Source organism: Mobula hypostoma, chromosome 17 (genome assembly GCF_963921235.1).
Source record: "Mobula hypostoma chromosome 17, sMobHyp1.1, whole genome shotgun sequence".
NCBI classification, from domain to species: domain Eukaryota; kingdom Metazoa; phylum Chordata; class Chondrichthyes; order Myliobatiformes; family Myliobatidae; genus Mobula; species Mobula hypostoma.
In genome coordinates this window covers 60811704-60838639 of record NC_086113.1, presented here as the reverse complement: position 1 = coordinate 60838639, position 26936 = coordinate 60811704, and the positions used below count along the sequence as shown (strand labels likewise).

At 41.9% G+C, this 26936-nt stretch overlaps 1 protein-coding gene across 1 annotated transcript in view; it reads right to left on the bottom strand.

The window, feature by feature from the left end:
* Positions 1–26936, bottom strand: part of mak (male germ cell-associated kinase) — a 114494-nt gene that overhangs the window by 42715 nt on the left and 44843 nt on the right. Inside the window, exons 4-6 of the mRNA XM_063069384.1 lie at positions 26487–26608; positions 17433–17512; positions 4534–4666 (exon numbers count right to left, since the gene is read on the bottom strand). Of these exons, the coding sequence (XP_062925454.1) occupies positions 4534–4666; positions 17433–17512; positions 26487–26608 (335 nt within the window). The remainder of the gene's footprint in view (positions 1–4533; positions 4667–17432; positions 17513–26486; positions 26609–26936) is intronic.

Below are 26936 nucleotides of genomic sequence, written 5' to 3'. Positions count from 1 at the left end.
CGGAGAGGGGTGGAGAGGGAAAGATGTGCTTAGTGGTGGGGTCTTGTTGAAGGTGGCAGAAGTTGCGTAGGATAATGTGCTGCATCCGGAGGCTGGTGGGGTGGTAGGTGAGGACAAGGGAAACGCTGTCTCTGTTGTGGTGGCGGGAGGATGGGGTGAGAGCCGAAGTGCGGGAAATGGAGGAGATGCGGGTGAGGGCATCATGGTGAAAGCAAAAGGGAAACCACGATCCTTAAAGAAAGAGGACCTCTGAGATGTCCTGGAACGGAAAACCTCATCCTTGGAGCAGATGCGGCGGAGACGGAGGAACTGGGAATAAGGAATGGCATTTTTGCATGTGGCGGGGTGGGAAGAGGTATAATTGAGGTAGTTATGAGAGTCAGTGGGCTTGTAGAAGATGTCAGTGGGCTGTCTGTCTCCAGAGATGGAGACCGAGAGATCGAGAAAGGGGAGAGAAGTGTCCAAGATAGACCATGTGAATTTGAGGGCTGGGTGGAAGTTAGAAGTAAAGTCGATGAAATTGACGAGCTCAGCATGGGTGCAGGAAGCAGCACCAATGTAGTCGTCAATGTACCGAAGGAAAAGCACTTCAACTCTGCTTCCCACTCCCATTCAGATATGTCCACACATGGCCTCCTCTACTGCCACGATGAGGCTAAACTCAGGTTGGAGGAGGAGCAACACCTCATATACCGCCTGGGTAGTCTCCAGCCCCTTGGTATGAACATTGAATCCTCCAGCTTCTGGTAATTCCCTCCCCCTCCCTTCCTCTATCCCTATGTCACTCTGCTCCTTCCCCCAGCTGCCTATCACCTCCCTCATGGTTCCGCCTCCTTCTACTACCCATTGTGTTTTCCCCCTATTCCTTCTTCACCTTTCCTGCCAATCACCTCCCTGCTTCCCCTCCCCCACCCCTTTATCTTTCCCCTTACTGGTTTTTCACCTGGGACCTACCAGCCTTCTCCTTCCCACCCTCCCCCCACCTTCTTTATAGGGCCTCTGTCCCTTCCCTCTACAGTCCTGACGAAGGGTTCCGGCCCGAAACATCAACTGATCATTTCCACTGATGCTGCTCGACCTGCTGAGTTCCTCCAGCATCTGCAGTTTATTTTGTGTTTACCCAATTATACCAACTCTCTGCCTTCTATTGGTTAATGAATCTACTATCCATGCCAATACACTTCCATGCATCCTTATCTTATTTATAAGTCTCTTGTACGGCACCTTATCGAACGCCTTCTGGAAATCCAAGTATACGACATCCACCTGTTCCCCTCTATCCACTGCACTCATTATGTCCTCAAAGAGCTCCAGTACGTTTGTCAAACAGGACCTGCCCTTTCTAAATTCATGCTGCATCTGTCTAATGGAAGCACTGCTTTCTAAATGTTTTGCTATTTCTTCCTTAATGACAGCTTCAAGCATTTTCCCAACTACAGATGTTAAGCTAACTGGCCTATAGTTGCCCATCTTTTGCCTACATCCTTTTTCAAAAAGTGGCATGACATTTGCTGTCTTCCAATCCGCCAGGACCTGCCCAGAGTCTAGAGAATTTTGGTAAATGTTGATCCCATTGCTTAGATCATCTAAAGCATGTTTGATGTTGGCCTGAGGTGGAATGTATACCACTACCAAGTGATCACAGAAATCTCCCACTGCAGGTAAAATGGACAGCACTTAATTGCGAGATATTTTAGATCTGGTGAGCAGAATTGGGACAACACTGATACATCTGTGCATCAAGAGGAGTTGATCATGAGGTATACACCTCCAACTCTGCTTTTGAGAGACTTAATAGTCCTGTCGTGATAGTGTATAGTGAACCCATCAATCTGAATTGCTGTATCTGGTACGGAAGAGGTTAACCAAGATCCTATGAAACAAAGAACACATACAGTCCTAAAGTCTGTCTGAGGATAAATCTGTAACCGAAGCTTTTTCTCTTTGTTTTGACCCTCCGTCCACACTGAAACAGCGTTTTCTTCCCCCGAAAACGGAGATTTTCTAAAACGCCCTCCAGAGTGTGTAAATTTGAAAATGCCGATTGTGCAGAGCAGTGTGGACGGGGTAAATGGATATTTTTAAAAACACTGTCATGACGAGCCGGAACAGATGACGGCAGCGTGGCATTTCATTGTTTTCTTGAACGCAACTCCCCACACAACCTAACAATTTCAGAACAGACGGCAACGAGACTAAAGCCAGAAGAGTTAGAAATGTACTCACTAAATACTTTGACCCATAGCTTACTGAATAAATAAGTATATTCACTTTGCCCCGTTTTCTGTCCTTGCTTGTATGAAGGTGGTTTACCTATTTATGCAAGTATTTCTCTGACAATAGACGTGTAACAGCCGAATGTAACATTGTATGGAAATACAAGATAACACTGATGCAGACATAGAAACATAGAAAATAGGTGCAGGAGTAGGCCATTCGGCCCTTCGAGCCTGCACCGCCATTTATTATGATCATGGCTGATCATCCAACTCAGAACCCAGCCTTCCCTCCATACCCCCTGACCCCTGTAGCCACAAGGGCCATATCTAACTTCCTTTTAAACATAGCTAATGAACTGGCCTCAACAGTTTGCTGTGGCAGAGAATTCCACAGATTCACCACTCTCTGTGTGAAGAAGTTTTTCCTAATCTCGGTCCTAAAAGGCTTCCCCTCTATCCTCAAACTGTGACCCCTCGTTCTGGACCTCCCCAACATCGGGAACAATCTTCCCGCATCTAGCCTGTCCAATCCCTTTAGGATCTTATACGTTTCAATCAGATCCCCCCTCAATCTTCTAAATTCCAACGAGTACAAGCCCAGTTCATCCAGTCTTTCTTCATATGAAAGACCTGCCATCCCAGGAATCAATCTGGTGAACCTTCTTTGTACTCCCTCTATGGCAAAGATGTCTTTCCTCAGATTAGGGGACCAAAACTGCACACAATACTCCAGGTGTGGTCTCACCAAGGCCTTGTACAACTGCAGTAGTACCTCCCTGCTCCTGTACTCGAATCCTCTCGCTATAAATGCCAGCATACCGTTCGCCTTTTTCACCGCCTGCTGTACCTGCATGCCCACTTTCAATGACTGGTGTATAATGACACCCAGGTCTCGTTGCACCTCCCCTTTTCCTAATCGGCCACCATTCAGATAACAATCTGTTTTCCTATTTTTGCCACCAAAGTGGATAACTTCACATTTATCCACATTAAATTGCATCTGCCATGAGTTTGCCCACTCACCCAACCTATCCAAGTCACCCTGCATCCTCTTAGCATCCTCCTCACTGCTAACACTGCCACCCAGCTTCGTGTCATCCGCAAACTTGTTTTATACATTTAACAAGGTGCTTTATTAATGCAACAGAGTTAGTCAGTTTTTCAATGTTCGTCGTCAGCTGGGTCATACTGTCCGTGATCTCCCTGTCAGTTGCCTCCACACGCTCCAGTATTTGTTTTTTTTAGTTTTAAGTCCTCCTGTGCAAGAGCCAACAGCAATTCCTTTTCAGTTTTTCTAGTCTGTAACTGGACAAACGCGCACCAAGTATACCGTTTCCTCTTCGTTTGTTTTCTGTGTGTCCTGCGCATGCCCAGGAGGAGATTTGCCCAAATATCCGTTCTAATGTGGATGGAGATATTTTTAAAAACCCCTAGTGTGGACGCATATCGTTTTTACGCGATACCGGCGTTTTCAAAATTATCCGGTCTAGTGTGGACGTAGTCTGATTCAGCACCTCATCTCTGAGATGTTTGATTTTATTTATGAGAGTCTGTACGTTTGACAACAAGATAGTCAGTATTGCGAGTCTAAAACCCCATTTTCTTAAACACACCTATATTCCTGACCTACAGCCATGTTTTCCTCAAAGAATCTGGTGGGAAGTATGGCCACAATTGGCATTGCTTCCATTGGTTTTAAGCAGCAATAGTTTATTCAATCACATTAAAATACCTTTATTAACTGTACAGACCTTGGAAGCAGTTGTAATTCTCAGCTGTATCAGGCTGAAATGGGAATATTTAATCAAATCCATTGAGCTGTGCTGCATGAGATTACCGTTCCCAAGGCGCCCTGGAAGTAGATGGCCCCAAAGGATTTGCAGGAGAGGTGCTGCCTCACCTGGAACCACTATTTGGTGTACTGAGTGGAGGTGAAGGAGGGGGGTGAAGTAGTTCTTACGCTTGCAGGGATAAATGCCAGAAGGGTGATTAGTGGGGAGGGATGAAAAGATACGGGAATCATGGAGAGAGCGATCCCCACAGACAGCAGAGAGTGGTGGGGAAGTAAAGATATGTTTGGTGGAAGGAATACCTTTTTATTTAAGATTCTGGTTTACATAGAAACATAGAAACATAGAAAATAGGTGCAGGAGTAGGCCATTCGGCCCTTCGAGCCTGCACCGCCATTTATTATGATCATGGCTGATCATCCAACTCAGAACCCAGCCTTCCCTCCATACCCCCTGACCCCTGTAGCCACAAGGGCCATATCTAACTTCCTTTTATTAACTTTCTTATATAAAATTGGACTTACCATCGTGTGGATACATAGTCTGTATAGGGTGGACGCGACCTTAGCTCCCTGGCTAACCCAAAGTCTCCTATTTTGACAAGATCTGGACCCATGCAGAGCAAGTTTTCTGGCTTCATGTCACGATGAAAAAATCCTATCGGAGATATCCAGAATTTCTTAAGACAGCAACTCTTGTTGGCCTTCAGCACTTTGTAAAGCATAAGTATTACGTAAAAGATCTACAAATTTTACCATTATCTAACATTAGTCCAGAATGTACTGAAACACTTTATGTTGCAAAGGGGAATGCTGCCTAACAATATGTGGGTCCACACATTACCAATTAATGCACCTTGCATTGCCATACTGAATGTGCTGTTGCCTCTGTTGTGCTAACCCATAAGGTGCACTTAGTTTCTGTTCCTACAGTTTTATACCAGCAATGACTATTCTAGGGGGATGCTTGCTAGTGCTGTTGGGGAGTGTTTTAACTAATATGGCAGGGGGGTAGGGTGGAATCCACGCAAGAAAAACAGAGGGAAGCAATGCAGAGTCCAAAGCAAAAGTTAAAAAAGATAAAAGCAAAAGTAGAGAACAGAAAAGACAAACACAAAAAATTCTAGATTCTAAAAAGCACAATGAATGTAACGATATGTTATCAGAATGTCCATAGCATTTTAATCAAAGTCAGTGAACTTGTGGAACGCGTCAGTATAAAGGAATATGATTTAGTGGCCATTACAGAAATGTGGTTACAGGATAAAAATAATTGGGAGTATCCAAGGATATCAGGTAATATATAAGGATAGGCAGGACGGTAAGGGAGGTAGGGTAGTGCTCTTCAGGAAGGATGAGATCAGGGAGATAGAACGTAGAATAGTACAGCACAGTACAGGTCCTTGGGCCCACAAAGTTGTGCCGACCCTCAAACTCTGCCTCCCATATAACCCCCTACCTTAAATTCCTCCATATACCCATCTAGTAATCTTTTAAATTTCACTAGTATATCTGCCTCCAACACTGACTCAGGCAGTGCATTCCACACACCAACCACTCCCTGAGTAAAAAACCTTCCTCTAATATCCCCCTTGAACTTCCCACCCCTTACCTTAAAGACATGTCCTCTTGTATTGAGCAGTGCTGCCCTGGGGAAGAGGTACTGACTATCCACTCTATCTGTTCCTTTTATTATCTTGTACACCTCTATCATGTCTCCTCTCATCCTCCTTCTCTCCAAAGAGTAAAGCCCTAGCTCCCTTAATCTCTGATCATAATGCATACTCTCTAAACTAGACAACATCCTGATAAATCTCCTCTGTACCCTTTCCAATGCTTCCACATCCTTCCTATAGTGAGGTGAACAGAACTGGACACAGTACTCCAAGTGTGGCCTAACCAGAGTTTTATAAAGCTGCATCATTACCTCACGACTCTTAAACTCTATCCCTCGACTTATGAAAGGTAACACTCCATAAGCTTTCTTAACTACCCTATCTAACTGTGAGGCAACCTTCAGGGTTTGTGGACATGTACTCCCAGATCCTTCTGCTCCTCCACACTACCAAGTATCCTGCCATTTACTTTGTACTCTGCCTTGGAGTTTGTCCTTCCAAAGTGTACCACCGCACACTTCTCTGGGTTGAACTCCATCTGCCACTTCTCAGCCCACTTCTGCATCCTATCAATGTCTCTCTACAATCTTCGAGAACCCTCCACACTATCTACAACACCACCAACCTTTGTGTTGTCTGCAAACTTGCCAACCCACCCTTCTATCCCCACATCCAGGTCGTTAATAAAAATCACAAAAAGTAGAGGTCCCAGAACCGATTCTTGTGGGACATCACTAGTCACAACCTTCCAATCCGAATGTATTCCCTCCACCACGACCCTCTGCCTTCTGCAGGCAATCCAATTCTGAATCCACTTGGCCAAATTTCCTTGGATCCCATGCCTTCTGACTTTCTGAATAAGCCTACCATGTGGAACCTTGTCAAATGCCTTACTAAAATCCATATAGATCACATCCACTGCACTACCTTCATCTATATGCCTGGTCACCTCCTGAAAGAACTTTATCAGGCTTGTTAGACACGATCTGCCCTTCACAAAGCCATGCTGACTGTCCCTGATCAGACCATGATTCTCTAAATGCCCAGAGATCCTACCTCTAAGAATCTTTTCCAACAGCTTTCCCACCACAGACATAAGGCTCACTGGTCTATAATTACCCAGACTATCCCTACTACCTTTTTTGAACAAGGGAACAACATTCTCCTCCCTCCAATCCTCTGGTACCATTCCCGTGGACAACGAGGACATAAAGTTCCTAGCCAGAGGCTCAGCAATTTCTTCCCTCGCCTCGTGGAGCAGCCTGGGGAATATTCCTTCAGGCCCCGGGGACTTATCCGTGCTAATGTATTTTAACAACTCCAACACCTCCTCTCTCTTAATATCAACATGCTCCAGAACATCAACCTACTCATATTGTCCTCACCATCATCAAGTTCCCTCTGATTGGTGAATACGAAGGGAAGTATTCATTGAGGGCCTCGCTCACATCCACAGTCTCCAGGCACATCTTCCCACCCTTATCTCTAATCGGTCCTACCTTCACTCCTGTCATCCTTTTTTCTTCACATAATTGAAGAATGCCTTGGGGTTTTCCTTTACCCTACTCACCAAGGCCTTCTCATGCCCCCTTCTAGCTCTTCTCAGCCCCTTCTTAAGCTCCTTTCTTGCTACCCTATATTCCTCAATAGGCCCATCTGATCCTTGCTTCCTAAACCTCATGTATGCTGCCTTCTTCCACCTGACTAGATTTTCCACTTCACTTGTCACCCATGGTTCCTTCACCGTATCATTCTTTATCTTCCTCACCAGGACAAATTTATCTCTAACATCCTGCAAGAGATCCCTAAAAATCAACCACATGTCCATAGTACATTTCCCTGCAAAATCATCCCAAATTCACATCTGCAAGTTCTAGCCTTATAGTTCTAGCCTTATATAATTTGCCCTTCCCCAATTAAAAATTTTCCTGTCCTCTCTGATTCTATCCTTTTCCATGATAATGCTAAAGGCTAGGGAGCGGTGGTCACTGTCCCCCAGATGCTCACCCACTGAGACATCTGTGACATGACCTGGTTCGTTACCTAATACTAGATCTAGCATGGTTCAGGAGTGGTTAAACTAATTTGCAAAGGGGATGGGACCCGGAGCAATAGAGCAGTGAAAGAAGTGCATGGAGTAAAGACAGATCTAACATATAGAGAGGCTTTGAGGAAACAGAAACAGAATAAAGGGTGTAAAGGTAGTAACGTAGAAGGGCTAAAGTGCATGTACTTCAATGCAAGATGCATTAGGAACAAAGACGATGAACTGACAGCTTGGATACAGACATGGAATTATGATGTAGTGGCCATTACAGAGACTTAGCTGGCACCAGGGCAGGAATGGATTCTCAATATTCCTGGATTTTAGTGCTTTAAAAGGGATAGAGAGGGGGGGAAGGGGAGGAAGGTGGTCAGGGATACTATTACAGCTACAGAAAGGGTGGGTAATGTAGCAGGATCATGTTTTGAGTCAGTATAGGTGGAAGTCAGGAACAGGAAGGGAGCAGTTACTCTGTTGGGGGTATTCTATAGGCTCCTGGTAGCAGCAGAGATACCGAGGACAGATTGGGAGGCAGATTTTGGGAAGGTGCAAAAATAACAGGATTGTTATCATGGGTGACTAACTTCCCTAATACTGAGGGGTTTAGACGGGGCAGAGTTTGTTAAGTGTGTCCAAGTCGGATTCCTGTCACAGTATGTTGGCAGGCCGACTAGGGGGAATGCCATACTACAGTGGTCCCCAACCACCGGGCCGCAGTGCATTTGCTATCGGGCCGCGAGGAAACGATATGATTTGGCGATATGAGTCAGCTGCACCTTTCCTCATTCCCTGTCATGCCCACTGTTGAGCTTGCACACACGCGAGGTCATTACCCGCACGTCACCCATGTCAGCGCGGGAAGAAGATCAACTCCTCGAGCTTGCAAGTGACGGCGGGCTGAAAAGTATGTTTGACATAACATCTCTGCCGGCACTCTGGATCAAAGTCAAGGCTGAATATCCTGAGATAGCCACGAAAGAACTGAAAACGTTGCTTCCATTTCCAACATATCTCTGCAATGAATGCGACGAAAACTAAATAGACTGGACATAAGGAACCCCCTTCGAGTATCGCTGTCTCCCAACACCCCTCGATACGGTCCTATCTGGTTGCAGGGAAACAAGCCCAGGGCTCCCACTGATTCAGCGATATTGGTGCGTTACAATGATTTTATATGTTCATACGGGGAAAATATGTGCTGTGTGTTTAATATCCAAACGTTACTTAAAATGTTATGATGCTATTGACTGATAAGTGATTTATATAACCATATAACAATTACAGCACGGAAACAGGCCATCTCGGCCCTTCTAGTCCGTGCCGAACGCTACTCTCACCTAGTCCCACCGACCTGCACTCAGCCCATACCCCTCCATTCCTTTCCTGTCCATATACCTATCCAATTTTTCTTTAAAAAATATCGAACCTGCCTCTACTACTTCTACTGGAAGTTCTTTCAACACTTCAAGCTCCCTGTCCTCCCCTGATGATTGACTTATCACTATATTCATGCGAGGAAAATATGCGCTGCGTGTTTAATATTAAATTCGTTAGATAAACCCTTTTAGAAACGAAATTGAGTGTATTAACCCCTTATTACCAATATTCCGGTCGCGATGAACACCCCACCCCCCCCGCCGAACAGAATCGCCAAAAACACTTTGCGAGAATAATGGCGGCAGATACGCGCATGCGCACTGGTGCCCGCGCAAGGCTTCATGGCTATTGTAGTCTTTGTTTGACTGCTACTCTTGTCCGTTGGCAACCCTACACCTCCCCCTGCCCCGGGTCGGCCGGTCCGCAAGAATATTGTCAATATTAAACCGGTCCGCAGCGCAAAAAAGGTTGGGGAGCCCTGCCATACTAGATAGTGAGAGATGATAAAGAGAGCTAATGAACAAAATATTGCATCCATTTGGGTAGAGATTAGGAATAAGGAAGTAAAAAAAAAATCACCGGTGGGAGTAGTCACCAAATAATAATACTACAGTGTCACAGGAAATAAATCAATAAATATCTGAAGCATACAAAAATGGAATGGTAGTTAACATGGGGGACTTTCACTAGCACATAGATTTGACAAATCAAGTAGGTCAAGGTAGTATTGATGAGGACTTCATAAAATGCATCCATGACAGCTTTCTTGAACAGCATGTTGCTGAACCTTCAAGGGAAAATGTGATCTTAGATAGAAATTCATGATCTTGTAGTTAGGGATCATCTTGGAAAGAGTGATCATAATATGATTCAATTGCTCATACAAACGGAGGGTGCAATAGCTTGATGTAAAATCACAGAATTACGCCCAAACAAGGGAAAACTACAATGGGATAAGGAAGGAGTTGGCTGGCATGGACTGGGTCACAGGCCACATGGTGGGTCAGTTGAGGACCAGTGGAAAACTTTCAAGCAGATTTTTCCAGAGTGATTAATAAAAGTAGATTCCAGTTAAAAGCAAGGACAGTAAGGAAGGGTGGGGAGTGCCAATCTTGGATAACTAAGAAAAAGGAAGGCAACAACCTAAAAGCTCATCCTTATGAAATCATCAAAAATAGTGGGAAAATAGAAGGTTCAGGAAACTTTACAAAGCAAAAATAAAAACACTAAGTAAGCAGTAAGGAAAGGGAAGATAAATTATGACAGTAAACTAGTACAAAAGCAGAAAAAACTATTTTATGTAGGTTTTCATAGTAGAGGACATTGTCTAACATGCCAAAGGGAAATGTTATGGGTGCAATGGGAGATTAGGGCCTCAATGCAATCACTTGTTCTGAGGTCTTCAACTTTATTTTCCAGAGACTACATTTCAGAATCAGAATCAGGTTTATTACCACGGGCATGCAAGTGAAATTTGTTAACTTAGCAGCAGCAGTTCAATGGAATACATAATCTAGCAGAGAAAAAAATATAATAGTAAATAAAATAAAAGTAAACAAGTAAATCAATTACATATATTGAATAGATTAAGACAGGGGTCCCCAACCTTTTTTTGCACCGCGGACCGGTTTATTATTGACAATATTCTCGCTGACTGGCCAACCGGAAGGGGTGGTGGGGGGGCGGTAGGGTTGCCAACGGATAAGAGTAGCAGTCGAATACATTGTGTTTACCCCAGGAATGACTACCATGACCATGAAGCCTTGCGCGGGCACCTTTGTGCGCATGCATGTACGTGCCGATTTTTTTTCTACAAGCCATTTTTGGCGATTCTGTTCAGGGAGGGGGTGTTAATCACGACCGGAATATAGGTGATAAGTGATTAATACACTCAATTTTGTTTCTAAAAGGGTTTATCTAACAAACTTAATATTAATATTAATTAATATTAAACACACAGCACATATTTTCCTTGCATAAGTCAATTATCAGGGGCGGACAGGGGACCTTGAAGTAAGTGTTGACCGAACTTCCAGTAGAAGTGGTAGAGGCAGGTTCGATGTTGTCATTTAAAGTTAAATTGGATAGGTATATTGCCAGGAAAGGAATGGAGGGTTATGGGCTGAGTGCAGGTCGGTGGGACTAGGTGAGAGTAAGAATTCAGCACAGACTAGAAGGGCCGAAATGGCCTGTTTCCGTGTTGTAATTGTTATATGGTTATATAAGTCACTTATAAGTCAATAGCATCATAACATTTTAAGTAACATTTGGATATTAAACACACAGCACATATTTTTGCTGTATGAAAATATAAAATCATTGCAACACACCAATATCGCTGAATCAGTGGGAGCCCTGGGCTTGTTTTCCTGCAACAAGACAGTGCCATCAAGGGGTGATGGGAGACAGCGATACTCGAAGGGGGTTCCTTCGTCTATTCTATTCCAGTCTATTCTGCAATTTTGTTTTCGTTGCATTCATTGCAGAGATATGTTGGAAATGGAAGCAACGTTTTCAGTGCTTTTGTGGCTATCTCAGGATATTTAGCCTTAACTTTGATCCAGAATGCCGGCAGAGATGTTATGTCAAACATACTTTTCAGCCCGCCGTCATTTGCAAGCTCGAGGAGTTGATCTCCTTCCCGCGCTGACATGGATGACGCGCAGGTAATGACCTCGCGTGTGTTCAAGTTCAACAGTGCATGACAGGGAATGAGGAAAGGTGTAGCCGACTCTTATCGCCAAATCATATGGTTTCCTCGCGGCCCGGTAGCACATACTTTGCGGCCCGGTACCAGTCCGCGGCCCGGTGGTTGGGGACCGATGGATTAAAAAACATGCAAAAACAGAAATGTTGCATATTAAAAAAAAAGTGAGGTAGTGTCCAAAGATTCAATGTCCATTTAGGAATCAGATTGCAGAGGGGAAGAAGCTGTTCCTGAATCATTGAATGTGTGCCTTCATGCTTCTGTACCTCCTACCTGATGGTAACAGTGAGAAAAAGGCATGCCCTGGGTGCTGGAGGTCCCTAATAATGGATGCTGCCTTTTTGAGACACCGTTCCCTGAAGATGTCCTGGGTACTTTGTAGGCTAGTACCCAAGATTGAGCTGACTACATTTACAACCTTCTGCAGCTCTTTCAGTCCTGTGCAGTAGCCCCTCCATACCAGACAGTGATGCAGCCTGTCAGAATGCTCTCCACAGTACAAGTATAGAAGTTTTTGAGTGTATTTGCTGACATGCCATATCTCTTCAAACTCCCAATAAAGTATAGCCGCTGTCTTGCCTTCTTTATAACTACATCGATATGTTGGGACCAGGTTAGATCCTCAGAGATCTTGACGCCCAGGAACTTGAAGCTGCTCACTCTCTCCACTTCCGATCCTTCTATGAGGATTGGTGTGTGTTCCTTCGTCTTGCCCTTCCTGAAGTCCACAATCAGCTCTTTCGTCTTACTGACGTTGAGTGCCAGGTTGTTGCTGTGACACCACTCCACTAGTTGGCATTGCCAACTCCTGTATGCCCTCATTTGCCAGCAGGATAGTCAGGTGTGGGGGTTTAAAGCCTCTGCATCTCTATTGTACTTGAAGACTGGCTCAACTTCTATGCATCTGTTTTCTTAATGGGGAACTGCATTCACGACCCAATCTGCAGACTGGAATCTGCCAATATCGTTAGATTTGAGCATTGATAGATTTTTTTAAAAAAAATGTCTTAAAACAATGTTGCTTACTAAAGTATTCATGGCTGTAGATTTCAGCTGTAGTAGTCCTAAATGGGAATATTTGACGACTCCTATCAGAGCTGCACGCAAAGAGTTGCTACTTATTAGTGCCATCTTGTATTGTGAGGTGAGGGCCTTCATTGATCAGAATTGATCATAGATGTTGTGTCCTAGCTGTCTAGATATGCAAGCTTGGGCAGTACGATATGGAGGGCAAGCTGTTGCCCACGTAGCAAGCTCCCCCTCTTCATGTGTCTGATGAACCCAAAGTTATCGCAGAGACAGATAGTTTGGTACCAGCTATATTGTATTGTATACTTGGATTTTCAGGTGTTTGATAAAGCATGCATAGAGGAGTTGTTAATTAGCAGAAGGCAAAGAGTTTGGATAAATGATTTCTTTTCTGGTTGGTAATTAGTGGTGAGCAAACTGCTCCAAGGGTGATCCCACAACTGTTCACCATATCCATTAACGATTTGGGAGAGGGAACAGAGAGTAGCATATCTAAGGATGTGGGGAGTCTTCAGTGAACTATAGTTAGGTCAAGTCAGTGGTCAAGGGTCTGGCAGATGGGAGTACAATGTCGGTAAATGCATGGACATCTACAGTACTTTGGAAGAAAAAATATGAGATTATTATTTAAACAGAGTGTTGCTATCTGCTACACGAAGGCTTCAGAGTTATATGCGACAGCGGCATGCTGTGTAACCGTGAGTAACTGTCTTAGACGTTTCTCTTGCAATTACAAGAGCCCTGTTGGACATTGATAATGTAGGATTCTGCAGGCCTACTTCCCTTGTTTGGTGGTACGACAGGTGGTTGGGGAAGCTGTGTAGCTTCTGTTGTAGCAAGGACTAACCTCAAGCCGTGGGCTTGCCTGCTGCTGCAGTCGAGGCAGTACAGTGTGGCATCCATGCCCGGTTGGATGGCAAGCCTCTCATTGGCGCTGCCCTACAGTGTTTGATCGGTGGAATGACTGGCTGGATTGTAGTGGCTGTGCACTGCCAGGAATTGTACCATCAATTTGCAGAACATGTCGCTCAGGGTCTTGGGCTGTATATGTGTATTTTTTTTTGCTTAGCTATGGTTTTTCGCTCACTATTTTCAATATGCTGTGTATCCTTTGCACCTTGGCCCCACAGGAAGGCTGTTTTGTTCAGTTGTATTCATGTTTGGTTGAATGACAATTAAATTTGAATTTGATTTGATTTGATTTGATTTGAAATGGTGAAAGATTGCAGCATATTGTTGTGGTATGGGGAGGTGCTTCTGCACAGGATCGAAATAAGCTGCAGAGAGCTGTAAATTTAGTCAGTTTCATCTTGGACTGTAGTATCCAGTATCAAGGAATGATGCCACATAAAGGCGGCATCCATCATTGAGGACTCCCATCACCTTGTTCTCATGGTAACATGAGCAGGGAGGTACAGAAGCCTGAAGGCACACACTCAATAATTCAGGAACAGCTTCTTGCCCTCTGCCATCTGATTTCTGAATGGACATTAACCCCATGAACACTTTATTTTTATTTTTACACTACTTACTTAATTTACTTAATATATAAATAATTACTGTAATTTATTGTTTGTCTTTCTATTATCTATTGCATTGTACTGCTGCTGCAAAGATAACAAATTTCACAATATTTGCCAGTGATATTAAACGTGATTCTGATTCTGCAAAGGGATTTGAGTACTTGCGTACGAGTAGCAAAAGATTGGCTTGCAACAGCTTAGTTTAATCTAGAGAGACAGCACAGAAACAGGCCTTTCCAGTCCAACAGTCTGGGGAACCTTGCCAATTAGACCCATGTTACCATATATAACCATATAACAATTACAGCACGGAGACAGACCATCTTGGCCCTTCCAGTCCATGCCGAACACTTACTCTCACCTAGTCCCAATGACCTGCACTCAGCCCATAATCCTCCATTCCATATAACTATATAACAATTACAGCATGGAAACAGGCCATCTCGGTCCTGCTAGTCCGTGCCGAACTCTTACTCTCACCTAGTCCCACCGACCTGCACTCAGCCCATAACCCTCCATTCCTTTCCTGTCCATATAGCTATCCAATTTTACTTTAAATGACAACATCGAACCTGCCTCAACCACTTCTGCTGGAAGCTCGTTCCACACAGCTACCACTCTCTGAGTAAAGTAGTTCCCCCTCATGTTACCCCTAAACTTTTGCCCTTTAACTCTCATCTCATGTCCTCTTGTTTGAATCTCCCCCACCCTCAAAGGATAAAGCCTATCCACGTCAACTCTATCTATCCCCCTCATAATTTTAAACACCTCTATCAAGTCCCCCCTCAACCTTCTACGTTCCAAAGAATAAAGACCTAACTTGTTCAACCTTTCTCTGTAACCTAGGTGCTGAAACCCAGGGAACATTCCAGTATATCTCCTCTGTACTATTACTTTTTAATCTTCCTTTTTGTAGTTACACAACTTGTTGTCTTTTGCACATTGATTGTTTGTCTGGCCTGTTGAGTGCAGTCTTTCATTGTACCAATTAACCTACTAACCCATACATCTTTGGAAAGTGAGAAACATCTACAGGAAACCCATTCAGTCATAGAGAGAATATCTAAACTCCTCACAGATTGAACTCGAGTCACTGGCACTGTAATAATGTTACACTAACCTATTCAACCTTTCCTTTTAAAGGCATCCGTTAGCCTTGCGAGACCATGGATCTGCACCTGGAAAGTCTTCACTCTCCAGGGCGCAGGTCTGGGCAAGGTTGTATGGAAGACCAGCAGTTGCCCAAGCTGCAAGTCTCCCTTCTCCACGACACCAATGTTGTTCAAGGGAAGGGCATTAGGACCCATACAGTTTGGCACCAGTGTCGTCGCAGAGCAATGTGTGATTAAGTGCCTTGCTGAAGGACACAACATGTTGCCTTGGCTGGGGCTCAAACTCACGACCTTCAGGTCAATAGTCCAATGCCTTAACCACTTGGCCACTTGCCCACAACCTTTCCCTATAAATCAGATTATCAAGAAAGCAAATTGAATAATGGCCTTCATTGTTAGAGGGATTAAATTTAGGAGCAGGGAGGTTATGACGGTACTGTACAGGGCACTGGTGAGGCTGCACCTGGAGTACTACATTCAGTTCTGGTCTCCTTACTTGAGGTAAGATATATCTGCTTTGGTGGTGGTGCAGAGGAGGTTCCAGGTTGATTCCAGAAGCGAGGGTTAGCCTATGAGGAAACATTGAGATGCCTGGGACTATATATACTGGAATTCAGAAGAATGAGAGGAGATCCTACAGAAACATAAAACTAAGAAGGGATAGAAAGGATAGAGGCAGAAAAGTTGTTTTCATTGGTAGGTGAGACTAGTATTAGGACACATCACCTTAAGATTTAAGGGAGCAGATTTGGACTGGAGATGATGAGTTAAACTGCTTCTCTCAGAGAGTAGTAACTGTGAAATTCTCTGCGTAGGGAAGCAGTAGAGGGCACCTCATTAGATGATCTTATTGAAAGGCAGAATAGGCTCAATGGAGCAGAATGTCTCCTCTTGCTCTTATTTCTCATGTTTTAAATTTGAATCTTTCTGATTGGTAGTCTCAAGATGCAGTCTAATTTGGAAATTTGGCTGAGTGGTATCATAACAACAACCTCTCAGTCAATGTCAACAAGACCAAGGCACTGATTGTAGACTTCAGGGGAAGGAAACCAGAGGTCCATGAGCCAGTCCTCACTGGAGTATCAGAGATGGAGAGGATCAGTAACTTTAAATTCCTGGGTGTTACTATCTCAGAAGACCCATCATATAAATGTAATTGCAAAGAAAGCACAACAGTGTCTCTACTTCCTCAAGAGTCTGCGGAGATTCCGCATGACATCAAAAACTTCGATGATGTGTAGTGGAAAGTATATTGACTGGCTGTATTATGACTTGGTATGGGAACACCAATGCCCTTGAGGGGAAAATCCTACAAAAGGTAGTGGATTTGGCCTGGTACATTACACGTAAAGCCTTTCCAACCATTGAGTACATCTACATGAAATGCTGTCACGGCAAAGCAGTATTCATCAAAAATCCTCACCACCCAGGCCATGCTCTTTTCTCCCTGCTGCTTTCAGGTAGAAGGTACAGGAGTCTCAGGACTCACACTATTAGGTTCAACCATGAGGCTCTTGAACAAAAGAGAATAACTACACTCATCTATTGAGATGTTCCCATGACAAATGATCTCACTTTAAGGACTCGTTATCTTGTTATTTCATGCTCTCATTATTTATTACTATTTATTTATATTTGCATTTGCACAGTTTGTTGTCCTCTGTGCTCTATTTGATCTTTCATTGATCCTGTTTACAGCTACTATTCTATAGTTTTGCTGAGTATACCCATAGGAAAAAGAATCTCACAGTTATATGTGGTGAAATATATGTACTCTGACAATAAAATTTACTTTGAACTTTGAACTTTAATTATTTGAGGAAGAGGTAGATGAATGGAAGTTTGGATGATTTAGCTCCATTTCTAACAAACAGCACAAACGTTGTTGCAAACATGATTCAAAATTTTTGAACTGGAAAGGGAGTAGTGGAGAGACTTATATTTTTCTGCTGCTAGCTGTTTTTCATTTCATGTTGATGGCAGCTTGGATTACACCAACCTTTAGAAGAAACCTACCGTGCTTGTGGATAAATGCCAATCCTTGTATTACTTGATACATTATGTTCCTAATGACTGATTCAGGAAATAACTTGTTTCTGTGGAGAGACAATATGGTACAAGTATCTCTGATTGAGTGAACAGTTTTCATGTCATTGCAAGTCCTCCCCAGCTTACGAACACCTGCATTATGTGCAGTATATCCAGTTTCTTTAAAAATTATTCACCCCCCCCCCGGAAGTTTTCATGTTTTATAACATTGTTTCACAGTGGATTTAATTTGGCTTTTTGACACTGATCAACAGAAAAGACTTTCATGTCAAAGTGAAAACAAATTTCTACAAATTGGTCTAAATTTATTACAATTATCAAACACAAAATAATTGATAGTATAATTAGTCACCCACTTCAAGTCAGTATTTAGTGGATGTACCTTCAGCAACAGTTACAGACTTGAGTCTATGTGGATGTGTATCAGTTTTGCACATTTTTCCCCTTTCTTTACAAAACTGCTCAAGCTCTGTCAGAATGCATGGGGATTGTGAGCCAGCCACAAATTCTCAATTGGATTGAGGTCTGGACTCTTACTTGGCCACTCCAGGGTATTAACTTTGTTGTGCGTAAGCCATTCCTATGTAGCTTTGGCTTTATGCTTGGAGTCATTGTCTTGCTGGGAAACAAATCTTCTCTCAAGCTGTGGTTTTCCTGCAGACTATATCAGCTTTTCCTCCAGATTTTCCCTGCATCTTGCTGCATTCATTTTACCCTCTACTTTCACAAACCTTCCAGAGCCTGCTGCAGTGAGGCATCCCCACAGCATGATGCAGCCGCCATCATGTTTTGTGGTGGGGATGGTGTGTTTTTGGTGAAGTGCGGTGTTTGTCTTATGCCAAACATAGTGTTTATTCTGATGGCTGAAAAGCTTTCCTCTCATTCTGGCAAACTAGCTGAGATTTCATGTGAGTTTTTTTTCCTAACAGTGGTTTTGTCTTTGCCACTCTCCCATAAAGCTACGACTGGTGAAGCTCCTGGGCAATAGTTGTTGTATATGTAGTCTCTCCCATCTCAGCCACTGAAGCTTGTAACTCCTTCAGAGTTGTCATAGGTCTCTTGGTGTCCTCCCTCACTAGTCCACTTCTTGCATGGTCACTCAGTTTTTGAGAACTACAACGGTGCCGTATTCTTTCCATTTCTTGATGATTGACTTAACTGTATTCCAAAGGATATGCGGTGACTTGGAAAGTTTTCTTGTATCCATCTCCTAACTTGTGCTTTTCAATAACCTTTTCACGGATTTGCTTGGAGTGTTCTTTTGTCTTCATATAATTTTTACCAGGATACTGACTCACCAGCAGTTGGACCTTCCAGATATAGGTGTATTTTTACTACAATTAATTGAAACAGCTTCTCTGCACACAGGTTTATATATAGCTAGGACACCTTAACTAATTATGTGACTTCTAAAACCACTTGGCTGCACCAGTGATGATTTAGTGTATCATATTTTAGGGGGTGAATACTTATGCAATCAATTATTTTGTGTTTTATATCTGTAATTAATTTAGATCACTTTGTAGAGATTGGTTTTCACTTTGAGAGGGAAGAGTCTTTTTCTGTTGATTAGTGTCAAAAAAAGCAAAATTAAATCCACTGTGATTCAATGTTGTAAAACAATAAAATATGAAAACTTCCAAGGGGGAGATGAATACTTTTTATAGGCACTGAATAATATAAAACATGTGTTTGTGAGATGAGCAATATAGATTTGCTAGCTGTTATAGGCCATAGGCCAATGGTCCCCAACCTCCGGGCCGCGGACCGATACATTGCCACGAAGAATGCAACGGCACAGCGGTAGCCGGAACGCACCCAGCACATCTTTAAGAAAAAAGCCGAAATAAACAAGCTAACTAATTAGGTGCCGCCCGGCACGTAAACGTCGGCCCAGATCAGAGGCGATTGCCGACTGCCTCACCTCTGATCTCGGCCGACATTAACGTGCCGGGCTGCACCTAATTAATTAGCTTGTTTATTTTGGCTTTTTTCTTAAGGATGTGCTGGGTGCGTTCCACTGCATTCTTCGCGGCAATGTATTGGTCCGTAGCCCGGAGATTGAGGACCACTGCTGTAGGCAAATTGGGAGGAATTTTTTTTTTTTAGCCAGAAGTTGGTGACAGTGTGGAGGGCAAGTTACTGGGTGTATCTAAAGAGGAGGCTTACAGGTTCTTGATTGGTAAGGATGTCAAAGATTATGGGTAGAAGGCAGGAGAATAGGGTTAAGAGGGATAATAAAACAGCCATGATTGAATGATGGAGCAGATTCAACGGGCCAAATAGCCTAATTCTGCTCTTATGTTTTATGGCCTTATTTTTGGCCACATGGAAACTTAGTTCGCAACCATATTTTGGACTTGGGAACTACTTGGGTTGCAAATGGTTCTCAGGAACAGAACTCCATTATATTATGGGTTGGACCTAAAACAAAACTGCAATTATTGTTTATATATAATCCAGACAGGAGCTATAACTTTGCCAGGACACAGAGCTTGAACAGAGAATGGGCTAGTTGTAATTTAAGTGGAAGCTGGGAATTTAACATTTACTTGGTTTGCTGTCAAAAGATAATATAAAATATGCAGTGTAATTTAGACTATAATATTGACTTAACTAGGACCATGAATGTGACAAAACATTATGAAGGCTTCATAGAATTGTCATCTGGTAAAAATTATTACTTAGGCACACAAATGTAAAATAGTAAGATGATCAAAATCTTCCTCAGAGAGATAGATAGCAATGAGAGGAAAGAGACTGGACTTCGATTGAATTCTAGACCTTAGAACCAAGACTTTCAAACACACAATCAGCAATGCTAAATCAATTAAATCCAACAACGATCAAGAAGCCATCATTTAAGAAGTGCAGATATCTTGGAGTGTTTCAGTGATGGAAGAGATTAAAAAAATAGAGTGGGTCAAAACCTTAGTGGTCTGAAATCTAGGATCAGAATTTTAAACAGATTGGAAATAATATAAGAAAACAGTTTTGGACAACCTCAAATTTACAGAGTACAAGGAAAGCTGCAAATAAAATTGACATCTCTAGAGGTAACAAATGGCAAGGGCTACAGCAGTATTCACTTAAGGCAGGGTAGAGTTAGGCAAGTGGAAAGGGGTGGTCTCAGTTTCTAGAGGAAAGAAGGAAAACAATAGGAGGAAGCCAAGGTATGGTTTTAATTTTATTGGGAAAACAGTTCATGAGTCCCTTGCAGTTTTTATTGGAGGGAGGACGAAGGAGAAATAAAGACCTAGAGTCATCTCTGCATTCCAGTATGATTCTGGAATACTAAATGGTTTGGGAACCAGTAAGCAGGGCATGTTATTGCTTTGACTGAATAAGCCAGCTCTGATGGCAGAATTACTAAACTAACAATCTGCTGGAGGAACTCAGTGGGTTGATCATTTTCTGTGGGAGGAAATAAATTGTTAATGTTTCAGTTTAAAGCTCTGCATTGTGACTGAGAGTGATAAAGCGACTTGGGCAGTATAAAGAGGAGAAAGGGAATGGTGAGACAAGAGTCCAAGGTCATTGGCAGACTGAGGAAGGGTGCAAGATGAGGCAAGTAGTGCTGCACACAAAACATTAGTAACTCCTTTCCTCCCACAGATGCTGTTGGACTTCTGAGTTCCTCCAGGAGATTGGATTTCAGCATCTGCAATCTCTCCGAAGGACTATATGAATGCCACACTCTTTCAAGATCATTAGACTTAAGGGAGTGCAGATAAAAGTTATATTAAGGCACAGCAATTGTGGGAGAGAAATTCATTATTTAAAGTGGATTGGTTATCTCATTGCAATGTACAAAATACTTAGTAACAGGGTAGCTATAGAGCTGATGTTTCTTTAGCTTCTGGGCCTAGAACTAGGGGTCACAGTCTCAAAGTAAATGATTAGACATTCAGGGCAGAAATGAGAAAAACATTTCTTCATCCCAAGGATAGCAAATCTTTGGAATTCTGTACCCAAGAGGGTTGTGTGTATATTCAAGAAAGATCAATAGAACTTTAGGTATTAAGGGAGTCAAAAGATATAGGGCTACTGCAGAAAAGTGGCACAGATATAAAAGATCAGCTATGGTCTTATCCAACGGCCAACAGTGAGAAGAGGCCAAATCTTATTCTTCTATTTCTTATATTTTTACATAATTACAATATTACAAATTAAACACTTTCATTATAAACATCCAAATAAGTGTTCCTTAGCTGATTCTATAACATTTTCCAATAGTAGACAGATCTAAATGAATTCCATCCAACAAACTACTTTTGCTAATTTGATTTACTCAGTCCATAACTGGATTAAACCACTCTCATAATTATTAAATTGCCTTTGGCATCTTATTTCCAGATTAATTCTCTCTTCAATCATGTTATTATTGTTAGGAAACAATTTTACACTCGCTTTTGTGAAATTTCTCTTGAGTTATTTCTAACCATTCAGATCATACTTCTATTTATTCTAGGACAAGACAATCAACTTCATAATTAACATTAGATCTGTGACCTACCCTACTATTTTCTTGCCTTCTCCAAATGTTGTACCCTGAAATATTTAATTCTCTACCTTGGGTTCCTTGAACTATATTTCTATAGGAGTGATTAGGCCAAATATATTTGTCTCTATTTGTTTTGATGGTTTATCTATTCTGTTCTGAATATATCATACATTTAGATACACTGGCTTCAGTTTTAACTTTTACCATTTTTCTAGGATTTGTTATTATCATAATTTTCTTTGTCTCATTTCACCTGGCTGGACAGTCTACCATCATCTAAAATGCCATTTTTCCCACGGCCTTGATGTCCTCCTCACCTGAACTCATCCCTCTCTTTTAGTTCAATGCTCTCTCTTCAGAATCAGTTTCCAATTTGCCAGAAAAATGGACCGAATCTGTTTACAGGTGGGGTTTAAAAAGTCACAGAAAGCTGATTTACAAAGTACTAATAATTTCTCTGAAAATAAGTATTGTATAATATACCAGCTTGTTAAGGTACATCATATTTCTGGTTTAGGAACCACGGTCATTAACCTACATTACAGAGGTCTTTGACGAAGTAGTTCGTCAGTGAATACCACTGCAAAATTGGGTCACTGGACAAGATCAGAAAGAATCAAAGGGGATATTAGAAAACTGAAGTGGATATGTCACACAATCAGAATAAGATTCTTTCTACCTCACTAAGTATAGAAATTAGGAAATGGCCAACATAAATTTTTTGGTTCATATATGTTGATGTGTTCCCAAAGAATTAGAAGAATGCAAGTGTTCAAAAAATGAGAAATCACTATAACATTGAAAGTGGGAAAGCTTTTAGGGACAGAATCTGGAGAAGTTTAACTGCCTTTAGAGGAAACATGGACTGGAAAAAAAAGAACCAGGCTAAAATTTCCCCACAGCATATCACCACTTATTAATACGATTAATTATGTGTAACAAGGTAACAGAGGACAGTTGAAGGCAACATAGTTAATATTATAATAATGGAGTTTCAAAAGATGTTTGATAAAATAGCACATTTAGATTTGCTGATAAAAAGAAAGCTGAACACAAAGTTGGTAGAGGGATAGAACACAGAATTGTTATGAATTTCCTGAGGCTGGGTTTTATGATCATTGCTACTTTTGATACATATGAATAACTTTGATTTGTAGGGGACACAATTGCAATATACGCAGGTGGCGTTAAAATACATCAAAATGGGAGGAAGATAGTTTTAGACTTCAAGAGGACAGGCGTATGCATGCAGCATTTCATTATCTTTGAGCAAAGACTAGCTTATTAAGATAAATATCCCTTCACTCTGCTATCTTTAAGAGCTCTATCTCTTTCTTGAAAGAATCCAGAGAATTGGCCTCCACTGCCTTCTGAGGCAGAGCATTCCACAGAACCACAACCCTCTGTTGTTCCTCAACTCCGCTTTAAATGGTCTACCCCTTATTCGTAAACTGTGGCCTCTGGTTCTGGACTCCCCCAACATCAGGAACATGTTTCCTGCCTCTAGCGTGTCCAATCCCTTAATAATCTTATATGTTTCAATCAGATCCCCTCTCATCCTTCTAAATTCCAGTGCATACAACCCCAGTCACTCCAATCTTTCAACATATGACAGTCCCGCCATCCCAGGAATTAACCTCGTGAACCTACGCGGCACTCCCTCAATAGCTAGAATGTCCTTCCTCAAACTTGGAGACCAAAACTGCACACAGTACTCCGGGTGTGGTCTCACCAGGGCCCCGTACAACTGCAGAAGGACCTCTTTGCTCCTATACTCAACTCCCCTTGTTATGAAGGCCAACATGCCATTAGCTTTCTTCACTGGCTGTTGTACCTGCATGCTTACTTCCAGTGACTGATGAACAAGGACACCTAGATCTCGTGGTACTTCCCCTTTTCCTAACTTGACACCATTCAGATAGTAATCTGCCTTCCTGTTCTTGCCACCAAAGTGGATAATCTCACATTTATCCACATTAAACTGCATCTGCCATGCATCTGCCCATTCACCCAACCTGTCCAAGTCACCCTGCATTCTCATAACATCCTCCTCACATTTCACACTGCCACCCAGCTTTGTGTCATCTGCAAATTTGTTAATGTTACTTTTAATCCCTTCATCTAAATCATTAATGTATATTGTAAATAGCTGCGGTCCCAGCACCGAGCCTTGCTGTACCCCACTAGTCACTGCCTGCCATTCTGAAAAGGACCCATTAATCCTTACTCTTTGTTTCCTGTCAGCCAACCATTTTTCTATCCATGTCACTACCCTACCCCCAATACCATGTGGTCTAATTTTGCACACTAACCTCCTATGTGAGACCTTATCAAAGGCTTTCTGGAAGTCCAGGTACACTACATCCACTGGCTTTCCCTTGTCCATTTTCATAGTTACGTCCTCAAAAAATTCCAGAAGATTAGTCAAGCATGATTTCCCCTTCGTAAACCCATGCTGACTTGGACCTATCCTGCCACTGCTATCAAAATATGCCGCTATTTCATCTTTTATAATTGATTCCAGCATCTTCCCCACCACTGATATCAGACTAACTGGTCTATAATTGCCTGTTTTCTCTCTCCCTCCTTTCTTAAAAAGTGGGATAACATTAGCTACCCTCCAATCCGCAGGAACTGATCCTGAATCTATAGAACATTGAGAAATGATTACCAATGTGTCCATGATTTCTAGAGCCATCTCCTTAAGTACCCTGGGATGCAGACCATCAGGCCCTGGGGATTTATCAGCCTTCAGTCCCATCAGTTTACCCAACTCCATTTTCTGCCTGATGCAAATTTCCTTCAGTTCCTCCGTTACCCTAGGTCCTCTGGCCACTATTACACCTGGGAGATTGTTTGTGTCTTCCCTAGTGAAGACAGATCCAAAGTACCTGTTCAGCTCCTCTGCCATTTCCTTGTTCCCCATAATAATTTCACCCATTTCTGTCTTCAAGGGCCCAACTTTGGTCTTAACTAATTTTTTCCTCTTCACATACCTAAAGAAGCTTTTACTATCCTCCTTTATATTCTTGGCTAGCTTATCTTCGTACCTCTTTTTTTCCCCACGTATTGCCTTTTTAGTTATCTTCTGTTGCTCCTTAAAAGTCTCCCAAGCCTCTGGCTTCCCAATCATACTTCCTCTCTTTTATTTTTATACTGTCCTTAACTTCCCTTGTCATCCACAGTTGCCCCTTACTCTCCTTAGAATCTTTCTTCCTCTTTGGAATGAACTGATCCTGCATCTTCTGTATTATTCCCAGAAATACCTGCCATTGTTGTTCCACTGTCATCCTTGCTAGGGTATCTTTCCAGTCAACTTTGGCCAGCTCCTCCCTCATGGGTCCATAGTCCCCTTTGTTCAACTATAATACTGACACTTCCGAGTTTCCATTCTCCCTCTCAAATTGTAGATTAAAACTTACCATATTATGGTCACTACCTCCTAATGGCTCCTTTACCTCAAGTTCCCTTGTCAAATCTGGCTCATTACACAACACTAAATCCAGAATTGCCTTTTCCTTCGTAGGCTCTAATACAAGCTGCTCTAAGAATCCATCTCTGAGGCATTCCACAAACTCCCTTTTTTGGGGTCCAGTACCAACCTGATTTTCCCAGTCTACCTGCATGTTGAAATCCCCCATAACAACGGTAGAATTACCTTTGCGACATGCCAATTTTAACTCTTGATTTAACTTGCACCCTATATCCAGGCTACTGTTTGGGAGCCTGTAGATAACTCCCATCAGGGTCTTTTTCCCCTAACAGTTTCTCAGTTCTATCCATACTGACTCTACATCTCCTGATTCTATGTCCCCCTTCGCAAGTGACTGAATTTCAATCTAGGCATGATATGAAAGATTTGGTGAGAAAAGAGATTTTGTTCAGTCATTCAAGGGAATTTAGGCTATGGTTACATTGAATGACCTGTTCAATGCTGGCTTGTTTTCTTTAGAGTTGAGAAAGTGAAAAAAAATCACATTTGCTGAAAATTATGAAGAATTATGAAAAATTCTGAAGATCAAATAATTGTTTACAGTAGCTGAATGATTAGTTACTCGGCATTATAGACTGAGGAGAACAGATTTAAGATGATTTGCAAATGAACCACATCCACATTAAAGAAGACCTTTCTGTGAACCTAGTGTTTAGGTTTGGAAAATATAGCTTGACAAGGAGGATAGATACAAAGTAATCTGAGTACAAATTAATTTTGCAGGAATCTAAATCATTTTTAAACAAACATAATTAGCATCCATGTCATCATTCACAACAGTTGGTTATGTGTTTGTTTTCTTTACACATAGCTTTCAGGGTCTAGTTATTATTTATCCTGCTGGTTGGGGACAGCAAAACATTTATGATCCCAGTTTAATAACATTTACTTGTTGTGTCTATTTTATAACACATTGCTACATTAGTACCATTGTGTGTTTCATTGTATAATGGTCTTCACTGTAAATTAAGAAGTCCTCTGTTCCACAAAAATAGTTTAAAAAGATGATGAATAAAACACATACCTGTCTTTCATAAGCTGATAGAGGTTTTCTTTCATGTATTCAAAAATAAAGTAAAGATGGTCATTTTCCCTTATAACTTCTTTGAGCTTGATAATATTTGCATGATTTAACTTCTTTAGTGACTAAAAAATAGAAAATGCATTATTGATTTTGCGTGGAAAGCATCCAGACAATGCAAAGTTCTAATATGTAGGTTGATGCATCAACACTTTCTTTTATATGACTAAGTCCTGTTATACATTGAAAGTTGTTTAAATGGAACAATTTTCTCTTGCAATTTTTCTTGGAATTCAATTTTGTATTTCTAAACCACTTACCAAGAAATTTAAAATTTTGTCAACAGTTACCTTTTCATTATCTTGGTAGAATTAATATTACAATATAACACAACTGTGTTCAAATTTCAGTGTTTATCTTGCACAACAACAGAACTTTATCATTATTATGCAT